The 13,048-nt window shown below is 42.4% G+C and overlaps 1 protein-coding gene across 4 annotated transcripts in view; it reads left to right on the top strand.

Moving 5' to 3' along the window:
* SGSM2 (small G protein signaling modulator 2) overlaps positions 1-13,048 on the top strand; it is a 157,094-nt gene that overhangs the window by 134,640 nt on the left and 9,406 nt on the right. For all 4 annotated transcript variants that reach the window (XM_081944350.1, XM_081944349.1, XM_081944348.1 and 1 more), the window contains 5 exons: positions 1,575-1,703; positions 2,742-2,918; positions 6,498-6,902; positions 9,832-9,956; positions 12,634-12,716. In XM_081944350.1, the coding sequence (XP_081800476.1) occupies positions 1,575-1,703; positions 2,742-2,918; positions 6,498-6,902; positions 9,832-9,956; positions 12,634-12,716 (919 nt within the window). The remainder of the gene's footprint in view (positions 1-1,574; positions 1,704-2,741; positions 2,919-6,497; positions 6,903-9,831; positions 9,957-12,633; positions 12,717-13,048) is intronic.

Genomic DNA, 13,048 nt, shown 5'->3' with positions numbered 1-13,048 from the left:
AGAATGTGATTAGGAAAATATTAGAATGTGCAAAAATGAATAGGTTAACACTTGCAATTAAAGAGAAGGAACCAACTGAATATTATATTATATGGGAACTATTCTACCAATGGCTGGAGAATAAATATGAAAGTTAGAAATAAAAATAGATTAATGAAATACAGAAAATATATCAATAGAATTAAATAGGTTAATGCCTTTATAATGCCTTGGTAATGCCACACTTGGAATACGGCATTCAGTTTTGGTCACCACGATGTAAAAAAGATGTGGAAACTCTAGAAAGAGTGCAGAGAAGAGCAATAAAGATGATTACGGGACTGGAGACTAAAACATATGAAGAACGGTTGCAGGAACTGGGTATGTTTAGCTTAAGAGAAAGAAGGACTAGGGGAGACATGACAGCAGTGTTCCAATATATCAGGGGTTGCCATAAAGAAGAGGGAGTCAAACTATTCTCCAAGGCACCTGAGGGTAGAACAAGAAGCAATGGGTGGAAACTAATCAAGGAGAGAAGCAACTTAGAACTGAGGAGAAATTTCCTGACAGTTAGAACAATTAATCAGTGGAACAGCTTGCCTCCAGAAGTTGTGAATGCCCCAACACTGGAAGTCTTTAAGAAGATGTTGGATAGCCATTTGTCTGAAACGGTATAGGGTTTCCTGCCTAGGCAGGGGGTTGGACTAGAAGACCTCCAAGGTCCCTTCCAACTCTGCTATTGTATTGTATTGTATTAAGAAGAGGATTGTTACAGTATTAGATATGTTATGCATATCAGTATTAAGTTAAAAGAAGACAAATAATGAATATGGCTGTAAATTTTAATTGTTATTGCACAAGATATTTGTATGCAGATGACACACTGTTTAATGGAAGATGGATTGTTTCTATTAAAATAAAATTAGGTAGATAGATAGAAAGAATAAATAAGTAAGTAAGTAAATAAATAAGTAAAAAGTAAATAAATAAATAAATTGAACAAGGAGCTCAGAGAACAAGCTACCACCAACATCTGAAATAGTATAGGGTCTCCTGCTTGAGCAGGGGGTTGTACTAGAAGATCTCCCTCCAGCTCTATTCTGATTAGTTGATTGATTGATAGATCTACCACCTGAGCTATAAATATGTTCCACCATTTTCTAAATAATTAAGGACTATCCTGCACTTGCAATCATTTCAGTATCCCCACAGTCCAATGATTGTGCTCTGGAAGCTCAGCAACTGGCTCGCATTTATGATCGCGGCTGTTGTCCTTAATGGCTCAAATGAAACTTGCATGTTCAGCGGCACTGAACATGGAACGATGTTTGTGGGGAGAGCAACACAGCAGAGGATCCTAGAGGTCTTTGGCGTTGGGCGATCAGCGATTTTAAGTAAACAGACGATGCATATTTTTAGAGACACTGGCTGACCGTTGTGTAGGCTGGATTGGATATACCTGTCTTTACCACAATGAATCAGTTATCTGTAGCTATTACAAAGGGAACATTTTCCACTTCTGCGTTGGTAGGTGTTAGCTAATTTTCCCATAATTTCTCTGTTTCAATCTCAATCTCACTTCCTTTCATTATTAGAATTACAAGGAATTGGAGCTGCTCCGACGAGTCTACTACGGTGGGGTGCAACATGAAATTCGAAAGGAAGTGTGGCCGTTCTTGCTGGGACACTACAAGTTTGGCATGAGCAAGAAGGAAATCGAGCTGGTACTTGTTTGTCTTCAGTATTTCCAAGAGGGGTTCTAGAAGATGATTATTCAATTTATGGGAGGCCCAGTAATATGATATACAGAGAGATTCTAGCTTCAGGCCCAGCATGAATGTGACCTTCAGGGTTTCTGCTAAGGGTCGAGCAAGTTTGTCACAGGTTATATTGTAAGGTTTTTGAGTTCAGCTCAGAATCTGATAATTCCAATGAAACTCTGAACATGAGGCTACTGATAATCAGTTTTTATTTTCTGCAGAAAGCAAAAAGACTTGATGGCACTTTTGTCTCCCACCTTAACAGAGCAGGCATAGAGAGAGAGAGAAAAAACAGGCGCGAGCCTCACCGTCTGTGAAAAAAACTTTTTGTCAAACTTCTTATAGTCTTACACAGCTTGCCCAGATCGTCATAGAAACATTATTTCATGTTATGCAAACATCGTGATTTTTCTCAGTGCACTGAAAACAGTAGACCTTAGAAGAGGAAAGAAATACATTTTCTGGCATGTAAAACAGAGCTTTGTTAGGGAATGCTGAACACACATTTCAAGTTACAAGCAAAGTTACTTGGCATAATCCACTTTTTACTTTTCATAAGTAGTTACTTTACTAGGCTAAGCTTGGCAATTTGCCTAGAAGTTTTATCTATGAAGTTGGCACGTTAGGTTACAATGGAGCTTCTCTCAACAGCAATTTAACAAAAGCTGAATTAGGTTACACTCTTTGTATGCTCTAATCCTTCAGGGATCCTTTCAATATCTATAGGAGATGACCAGGCTGAGGCCAATGGAGAAGTCAAACACGCCATCAGTCACGAGTCCCTTTGCACCCACAAGAGATCTAAGTCCAGTCATCGTGAATTCCTTATCTGCCGCAAAATTGCTTTGCCTGTTAGTAGTTCAGATTCTTGTAGGGAGTTTAAGCTTACCATAAATCTTTATACCCATTTGAACTGCCTGGATCTCTTGATTTCCCTGTCGCTTGACAGTATCATTCTGTGGAATTGCTAGCCTGAAATAAAGTCTTCTCTTCCTTCTTAAGGTGGACGGGGACATTTTACGCCGATACCAGAAAGTGATGAGTGAGTGGAAAGCCTGCGAAGTGGTGGTGAAGCTCCGGGAGAAAGAGTCTCAGATGGCCACCAAGTTTTCCTCCGGGAGCAGCATAGATAGTCACGTGCAGCGGCTGATCCACAGGGATTCCACCATCAGCAATGACGTAAGAGAGGGGAGGTAGACAATGGCCTTTTATGACTTGTGGACTTCAACTCCCAGAATTCCTGATCCAGGCAGGAATGGCTTAAGCCATGGTTGGCTCAGGAACTCTGGGAGTTGAAGTTTACAAGTCACAAAAGGGCCCTCGTTCCCCACTCCTGATGCGAGATGATGGGTTGGGTCCATCGGTAAAGACACATCTTACTCTGTCATTAAAAAAAAACTCTGCAAAGTAAACACCAAGCAGCTCTCATATCCTTCCATATTTTCATGTTTTAGGATTAACCAGGCAGTCTTCGACATGCAACCATTTCTTTAGCGACCGTTCAAGATTAAGTCAGGAGAGCCAGATTCTCTTAACAACGGCAGCAATTTGCTTAACCGTGGCAAAGAAAAAAGTCATAAAAGCGGACACAGTTCACTTAGCCGCCGCTTTGATTAGCCATGGAAATTCTGGGGGCAATTGTAGTCATACATCAAGGTCTAAGGAGACCGTGAGGTCTGACTGCTACATCTTAAGGAGACCGTTCAATACTTCCCTTGCGCTTTGGTCTTCTAACAGCTCCTCTCCAAAAGTAGAAGGTGCAAACAAATGTTATGGCATCGTGTTTTTCCTTGGAAAAAAAAAAACCCAGCTAGCAATTCCATCTTGGATTCAGCTATATTGATCCATTTTGTGTTTTTCCAGGTGGCGCTTTTATCTTCTGAGTATGCTGGTGGGGGTTATTGGATTACATGGGCAGGATTATAATTATTTTTCTCTATTCTTGTAAATCTTGGGGTTCTTTTCAGTTGTGCTGTTACTTCCTTTTTAGATCCCACAAGTTCCTGTAGATCCCGTGTTTGGCTATAACTTCATTCGCAGCTGCATTTGGTTTTAGAAGGAGTGGGGGAAAAAAGAGCCATACAAAAATTGAATCTTGTTCTATTTTGTTTTGAACTCCAGCTGTTTTGTCCTTCAAACCACTTGGTCTTCCCTTTGTTCTCCTCTTAACAGTCGTGCAACTTTTTGTGACTTGGGCATCTTATACCCCGGACCATATCCAGCTGGGGAAGGCTCGGACAAGGGCTCTGCGTCGGAGGCAGAGAGGGGGCCAGGGCCATCTGGGAATTATGTGTTGCCTCCAAAGCTTCCAGAATTGGACAGCAGTGAGGCAGAGGAACAGGTTTCCTCTGTTCCAAGTGAGCGCATGCGCAGAGCTCCCAGAAGGCAAGAACAGTTAAAACAGAAGGGACGACTCAGAAGTAAGGTTTGGAGGTGATTGGTCCCTCCCATAGGACATAAAGGAGGAGCAAAGGCACGTGAGCCTTTGCAGGAAGCAACTTGGTTCATGTTGGTCAGTTTATCTTCTGAAGCTCTGTTTTGACTCTGCTCCATGTATTTCTAGGTTGAATCTCTCCTTGGTCAGTTTCCATCCATTATTCCTTGTCTGGTGCTCTGGGAAATAGCTTGACCCGCTCCTTTCTGTGGCAGCCCCTGGAAGACTGCTCTCATTTCTCCCCTGGTCTTTCATGTTGGTCAGTTTATCTTCTGAAGCTCTGTTTTGACTCTGCTCCATGTGGCCTTGCCAAGTTAATTGCCAATTAAGTCTTTGGCAGCATTTTCAAAGAGGATAACGGTGGGTGCTTATCAGCCTTATCCGGAAGGACTTTGGTTGTCCTTGTCTGGCCTGCATGGATTACTTTTATTTTGAAGGGGCTGCTATTTTCTTTCCCCCGATTTGCCCATGTGCCTGCACCCACAATGACAGGCAAGACACCAGAATATAAACTTGACAGCAAATAGCACTCCTTACTAGAACTGATGATGTTACCTAGTTAGGGTAATGAAACGTCTGCAAGAAAACAAGGTCAGAGAGCACCAAGGGCCCCTCATGCTTGCCTACACATCTTCACCAGCTCTGTTGGTTTGGCTTTCCACGACGGTCCCAGTTTCTCATGTGGCCTCTTGGGACAATTAATTGCCCACCCTTGTCATGGACCATGCTGTCTTTCTGTTAGCCAGTTTGGGGGAAGGGGGTATCCCTCTTGTCTCTGGCAAAAAAAAAACTGGAGGAGTCAGGTAAAGTCTTTGTTCAACTTACAACCACAATTGAGATGTCTTTAAGCAGACGCTAAATAGATCATACTTGGAAGTTTCGTGGGGTTTTCTACCCTGCATGGAAATTGGATTCATGACTTCAAGGGCTTGCCTCCAGAAGTTGTGGTGCTCCATCATTGGAGGTTTTTAAGAAGAGATTGGACAACCATATGACTGAAATGGTGTAGGGTTTCCTGCATGAGCAGGGGGTTGGATTAGAAGACCTCCAAGGTCCCTTCCAACTCTGCTATTCTGTTATTCCTCCAGTTCGATGGCTGTGTTTGTAGCTCATATTTAGATACAGATTAACAGAGTTGGAAGGGACCATATAGGTCATCTAGTCCAACCCCCCCTCGTGCAAGCAGGAGACCCTACACCATTTCTGACAAATGGCAGTCCAGTCTCTTCTTGAAGGCCTCCAGTGATGAAGCCCCCACAACTTCCAAAGGCAACTTCTGTTCCATTGGTTGATTGTTTTCACTGTCAGAAAATTTCTCCTTATTTCTAGGTTGAATATCTCCTTGTTCAGTTTCCATCCATTATTCCTTGTCTGGCCTTCAGGTGCTTTGGAAAATAGCTTGACCCCCTCCTTTCTGTGGCAGTCCCTGGAAGACTGCTCTCATGTCTCCCCTGGTCTTTCTCTTCAACCAAGTTAGCTTGCTACAAACCAAGAGTGAAGTTCACCCAACATGGAAATATTAGTTTGAAGCTTGGTCATTATTTTGTGGCTCAGATTGACATGTGAATTTGATGCTTTATGGTTCAGGCTATAGTAAGAACCAGGAGATGAGTTAATCCACTTAGTAAGGGCAGCAGTGTTGTCAGAAGAGATAGCCTATCACTGTTTTCTTAAATTAATTAAGAGCCATGGTGGGCCAGTGTTTAGGCTACCATATCGCAGGCTGACACTGCTCACTGCCAGCAGTTCGATCTTGATCAGCTCAAGGTTGACTCAGCTTTTCATCCTTCTAAGGTCAGTAAAATGAAGATTGTTGGAGGGAAATATGCTGACTCTATAAACTGTTTGAAGAATGCTGTATAGCACAGTGGAGAGGTATACAGGTAGTCCTTGGCTTATAATCACAACTGAGCCCAAAAGTTTTGTTGCTAAGTAAAACATTTGCTAAGTGATTTTTGCTCCATTTTACAACCTTTCTTGCCACAGTTGTTAAATTAGTAACTTGGTTGTTAAGTGAACCTGGCTTCCCCATTGACTTTGCTTGTCAGAAGGTCACAAAAGATGATCACATCGCTTGGGAAACAGCGGCTGTCATAAGTGTGAATCAGTTGCCAAACATCTGAATTCTGATCAAGTGACATTGGGGATGGTTGTACTGTAAGTGTGAAAAACGCCCTTAAGTCACTTTTTTCAGTGCTGTGGTAACATTGAACAGTCATTAAATGAACTGTTGTAACTTGAGGACTGCCTATATAAGTCCAAGTGCTATTGATATTAATGTTTCTGTCCTTCTTTCTCCCTGACGGACATATTGCTGTTCGCAGGTGTTTATTTCTGTGGATGAAATGGACTCCGTAGACCGAGACCGGAAGGCCCACGAAGAACCATCGTTGACCAAAGTTTGCCTAGATGCACCCACCGTTGTGGTGGCCGTCGACCAACAACAGTCAGTCGAGTTTGATTCTCCTGACTCCGGGCTCCCGTCTTCTCGGAATTACTCCGTCACATCAGGCATCCTCTCCAGCATTGATGATGGGCAAAGCATTTGCTTTGAGGATGGGACTGAAGAGGAAGCTGGCCCAGAGTTGCAGAGACCGGATCTGGATCACATTTCACCAATCAAGGGCTCGGCCCCTTCGGGCTGTGCGATGGAGGAACAGACGTGTTCTCAAGCGGACTCTAAAACAGCTGTAGAAGAGAGCATCTCTGTGTGCTCTGCTTCTTATACGGTAGGCAAGGGCCAGGGGCCGACCTAGGCGTGCACAGACAGCCCTCACTTAATGACATTCATTTGGATTGGAATTCCACATCCTCAGTTAAAAGGGTGGGCAAGAGGGCATTGCGTTTATGAAATATTCCTTCCCAGGGAGGAATCCAATTTCCTCCCCTAACTTTTATTTACAGCTAGTTTTAATTGTGTTTTTATAACCATATTTTGGACGCACCTTTTTCCCTCAAAAAAGAGGCTGAAAATCTGGGTGCGTCTTATACACTGAATACAGCATTTTTGGCCTCCTGAAACCCCGACCCCTTTGCAAAAATGGCCATGCATTGCCTTTCGGAGACTTCCAGAGTGCTCCTGGGGGCTGGGGAAGGAAAAATGAGCGAGAAATGGGCCGTCTTTTGCTCATTTTTGCCCCCCAACCCCCAGAAGCACTCTATAAGCCTCCTAAAGCCTATGCATGCCTTTTTTTGGGGGGGGGGGAATGAAAAACAGGCCATTTTTGGGTGGTCTGCAAAGTGCAAAACCTTTTTTAAAAAAATCTTGGTGCATCTTATACTCCGGTGCATGTTATACTCCAAAAAATACTGTATTTATTTTTTTAAAAAGCTGAGCAGCATGGTAGCCTGGTGGTGAAGACGCTCGCCTTTCCATTTGGAAGGATGGGTTCAATGCTAGGTAGTGACAGATGTTTCTCTCAGAGCACAAAGGAAAAAAAAATATCTGCTGTGAACTCAGCATAGGCATCAGGAAGGGCGTCCGTCCAGTAAACGCTCAGCTCCACTCAAGTCGCCCCAACTCTAACCCGAATTAAGGAATTAGAGGGTCATTTTAAAAAAGGAGTTATTTATTTAAAATGCTGGCATGACCGCTCACCTTAAAGAAAACCACAGCTCTGAGTGGCTCACAGCAATTGTGCAAAATCAAACATTAAAATCAATAAAAGCAAAACACAGGGAAACAAAATCTGGCAGTCTCCTTTGATGCAACCAACACCACCGTTTTACCATTTCATGGAATCGCAGCCCTTTTCTCTTTCTTAAACTCTGACATTTTTGCTGTCTGGTGCCTTAGAAATATTTTAAATAAAACAACAGACCATGTTAAAAAAAGAAGAATGGGGATCATGAGGCTAACATAATCTCAAATATGGATATTGTTCATGTCTTGGAAAAAAGTTTAAACGTAATTTATTCAGGTCTCTTTTTTAAAAAAAAAATGTATACCTCCAAGATCATAAACCATTTGCTGTGGTTTTAAAATGACGAATTTAGACTGAAAGCTTCTTATTTTGAAAATCCTTGTGATTCTAACAGATAGCCTTAGTCCAGTGCTTCTCAATTATTTTCTGTCATGCCCCCCCTAGGAAGAAGAAAACATTTCGCGCCCCGCCCCCCCCGCGCGACTGTAAATAGTATAATTTGTCTATAAAATTGTTATAAGTACACCTCTGCATAACATAGCACACCGGTCTTTCCTCCTCTCCCACCGTAGTCACATGCTTTCTTTCCTCTTTCCCTCTTGCTTGTCTATCCTTCCTTCCACCCTCCCTTCCTCCTTCCCTTCCTTCCTGCCTCCCTTCCAGTTCCCTCCTTCCTCTTTCCCCCTGCCTGCCTGCCTTCTTTCCTCTTTCCCTATCCTCCTATCCTTCCTTTCTCCCTCCCTCCTTCCCTGCCTCCCTTCCAGTTCCATTCTTCCCTCCTTCCTTCTGTCCCCTTCCTGCCTGCTTGCCTTCTTTCCTCTTTCCCTCTTGCTTGTCTATCCTTCCTTCCACCCTCCCTTCCTCCTTCCCTTCCTTCCTGCCTCCCTTCCAGTTCCCTCCTTCCTCTTTCCCCCGCCTGCCTGCCTTCTTTCCTCTTTCCCTATCCTCCTATCCTTCCTTTCTCCCTCCCTCCTTCCCTGCCTCCCTTCCAGTTCCATTCTTCCCTCCTTCCTTCTGCCTCCTTCCTGCCTGCTTGCCTTCTTTCCTCTTTCCCTCTTGCTTGTCTATCCTTACTCCCTCCTCCCTTTCTTCCCTCCCTCCCTGCCAGCAGCTCCTCCAGCATCCCAGCTGGAAGCAGCAGCACAACAGTCGCCGTTACCAGGGGCGAAGGGGTGGCGGTGGCAAGATCGGGCGACCACCGCCCCTTTGTCCCTTCCCCAACAGCGGCTGTTGCGCTTCCGCTTCCAGACGGAATGCTGGCGGTGGAGCTGCTGGCGGGGAGGCGAGCTACCTGCATAAAGACGCCGCCGAGGGCATGGCAGAATATATCCCGGCTTGAAGTGGCAGCACTGGGGACTGCTCAGAGACTCATCAGAGCCGCGGGCTGGAGCTGTGCAAAAAGTCTGCTTGGGCTGGGGGGGGGGGAAGGGAGGGAAGCCTGGGACAGCCATGCTTCCCTCCCTCCCACCCCCGCCCGAGCAGGCTTCTTGCACAGCTCCAGCCTGCGGCTCCAATGAAAATCCACAGTCCGAAGTGCTGCCACTTCCAGGCGGGATATATTATGCCTCGCCCACGCCGCCGCCGTTGCACCCAGATGGAAAGGGAGCCTTCGCGCCCCCCTTTACGGAGCCTCGCGCCCCCCCAGGGGGGCGCACCCCACTATTTGAGAACCGCTGCCTTAGATACTTCCCTTACTAAATATTTCATATTATCTGATTTTTCCTGCAAAACGCTTAGGTTGATCAACATGATATTAATCCATTCATTTTTATCTTTATTGTTGTTGGTTTTGCGCAGCGTTGATTAACGTGAAATGGTGCAACAATAAAATCATAGGAATAAGAGTGCATTTAGCATATGGTGGCATGATCGCTGGTTTTACAAATTTACCTACAGAAATTCGTTTTAAAATGAATGGACATCAAAATCCTGTCGTTCTGCAAAGATCAGGCCCAGCAGACAATACTCTCCTCTGTTCAGCAACAGGTTTTTAACGAGTCTTTGTATTTTCCAGATAGAAATGCTGGACACTGTTGCCTTAAACTTACATAGAATTGACAAAGATGTTCAGAGATGTGATAGAAATTATTGGTATTTCACTGCTGAGAATCTGGAGAAGCTTCGAAATATTATGTGCAGGTAAGTTAAACCTAAGAGGGAGGTACAAGAGCAAAGGTGGGTTTCACATTTTGTTACCACAGGTTTGCTGCGGGCACAACCGCTCGCTTCATGGGCACACACGCCCCTTCTGCACATGTGCCCGGCCTTCCGTGCATGTGCTTTGCTTGCGTGTGCGCTTTCCTCGTAGGTGCCCAGCCTCAAAAATGTGCCTAAATAGGACGGCATAGAGCCCTCCTGCGATTTCCGCTACCACTTTGGGTGAACCTGTCAGAACCGGCTGAATGCCACTTCTGTGCAAGAGAGCCACATCTGGAAACCTTAGGCCAATGCATGTCAAGAGAATAATTGAGCCTTGGCATCTGGAGTCAGTTGCAGCAAAGCAGAGTGAAATCTTGAGATTACCCAATAGAACATCTGTGGTAGAAATTGTTGACTTATGTTTTCCAAGTCGGATCTGGGCAGATCCGGCTATCTGGCTTAGAATCCATGGAATGTTCCCTATGGTGACATTATTGTTCATTGCAGGCCCTGAACATCACATTTTAAAATGAAATGTGTGCCTCTTGGCCACCAAAAGGTTGCCTGCTTCTTCATTCTGTTTTCGTGATACATGACTGCTATCATTCCCAAAATATTTATATGTGTTTATATATATTACACACACTCATACCCGTATATATGATGGAGTACTCCTTGAATTAAACTCAGGTCTTAGTAACAACCATATGGATAAATGTCTATGGAGATTCTATCTATCTAATTAGAAGATAGATAGATGATAGATAGATGATAGATAGATGATAGATAGATGATAGATAGATGATAGATAGATGATAGATAGATGATAGATAGATAGATAGATAGATAGATAGATAGATAGACAGACAGACAGAAGATAGAAAGATAGATAGATAGACAGACAGACAGACAGACAGATAGATAGATAGACAGAAGAAAGAAAGAAAGAAAGAAAGATAGATAGATAGATAGATAGATAGATAGATAGATAGATAAAGATAGACAGAAGATAGAAAGATAGATAGGTAGACAGACAGACAGACAGACAGACAGACAGACAGATAGATAGATAGACAGAAGAAAGATAGATAGATAGATAGATAGATAGATAGATAGATAGATAGATAGATAGATAAAGATAGACAGAAGATAGAAAGATAGATAGGTAGACAGTAGATAGATAGATAGATAGATAGATAGATAGATAGATAGATAGATAGATAGATAGATAGATAGATAAAGATAGACAGAAGATAGAAAGATAGATAGATAGGTAGACAGTAGATAGATAGATAGATAGATAGATAGATAGATAGATAGATAGATAGATAGATAGATGATAGATAGACAGAAGATAGATAGAGATAGATAGATAGATAGATAGATAGATAGATAGATAGATAGATAGATAGATAGATAGATAGATAGATAAAGATAGACAGAAGATAGAAAGATAGATAGGTAGACAGTAGATAGATAGATAGATAGATAGATAGATAGATAGATAGATAGATAGATAAAGATAGACAGAAGATAGAAAGATAGATAGATAGGTAGACAGTAGATAGATAGATAGATAGATAGATAGATAGATAGATAGATAGATAGATAGATAGATAGATAGATAGATAGATGATAGATAGACAGAAGATAGATAGAGATAGATAGATAGATAGATAGATAGATAGATAGATAGATAGATAGATAGATAGATAAAGATAGACAGAAGATAGAAAGATAGGTAGACAGACAGTAGATAGATAGATAAATAGATAGACAGTTGATAGACAGACAGAAGATAGATAGATAGATAGATAGATAGATAGATAGATAGATAGATAGATAGATAGATAGATAGATAAAGATAGACAGAAGATAGAAAGATAGGTAGACAGTAGATAGATAGATAGATAGATAGATAGATAGATAGATAGACAGAAGATAGATAGATAGATAGATAGATAGATAGATAAAGATAGACAGAAGATAGAAAGATAGATAGGTAGACAGACAGTAGATAGATAGATAAATAGATAGACAGTTGATAGAAGATAGATAGATAGATAGATAGATAGATAGATAGATAGATAGATAGATAGATAGAAGATAGATGATAGACAGAAGATAGATGATAGATAGATGATAGATAGATAGACAGACAGACAGACAGACAGACAGACAGACAGACAGATGATAGATTGATATAGATAGAAGATAGATACTTTTTCAAGAGGCAACTGGATTTTCTGGTTTTTCTTTGAAGACATTTCGCTTCTCATCCAAGAAGATTCTTCAGCTTTGAGAGAGTGAAATGTCTTCAAAGAAAAACACGCAAGTCCAGTTGTCTCTTGAAAAAGCAACTTTGGGTAGGCCTTAGTGGTACCACACCAAACAATTTGTAATCTCATTGAACTTAGTGCCCAATTTGGCGTTGGGCGTTTACTATTTTAATTAATGAGGATATTTGCTGCTTATGCTATGTTTTATTTTGTGAGGTTCCCTGTGAAGTCCATGAGGTTTCACGCAGTGGACCAATCTCATGAAGAAAGTGTCTTCCTGATTCGTTTTGGCGCAAATGACATTCTGTTCCTTTAATTTAAGAAAAGAGTAGGAGCAACCATATTTTAATAAGCCACGATGTAATGAAGAAACGCATGTTCTCTTTTTGTTGTTGCAGCTATGTTTGGGAACATTTAGAAGTAGGCTACGTCCAAGGAATGTGTGACCTTCTGGCTCCTCTCATGGTTATACTTGACAAAGGTAGGAAATCCCATGGTTGCTTTTTTCTAGCTTGTGCAGCCCTTAGTGCCTGCATAGACTGTCCATAATATCATATCCAAACAATCTCATTTCTCAGTACATTGACACATCTAGAATCACTGCAGATGTATCTCTGGGCTCAGAAGAACTGTAAATTTACCAAAAACCCTAGGCAAAGAAAACTGGGCCAGTCTCCCCAGTTCTAAAAGCAGCCCCAGGAGGACTGAGCATGCTCAGTGGGCACATAATATTGATTACCAGGGAGAAAAAGGAAAGAAGGGAGAGAGAGAAAGAGAGAGAGAAGGAAGGAAGGAAGGAAGGAAGGAAGGAAG

The sequence above is a fragment of the Natrix helvetica genome, assembly GCF_964273705.1.
Source record: "Natrix helvetica genome assembly, chromosome: 2".
Classification (NCBI taxonomy): Eukaryota; Metazoa; Chordata; class Lepidosauria; order Squamata; family Natricidae; genus Natrix; species Natrix helvetica.
The sequence above is the reverse complement of the archived record's forward strand: the minus strand, read 5'-3'. Positions and strand labels throughout refer to the sequence as shown.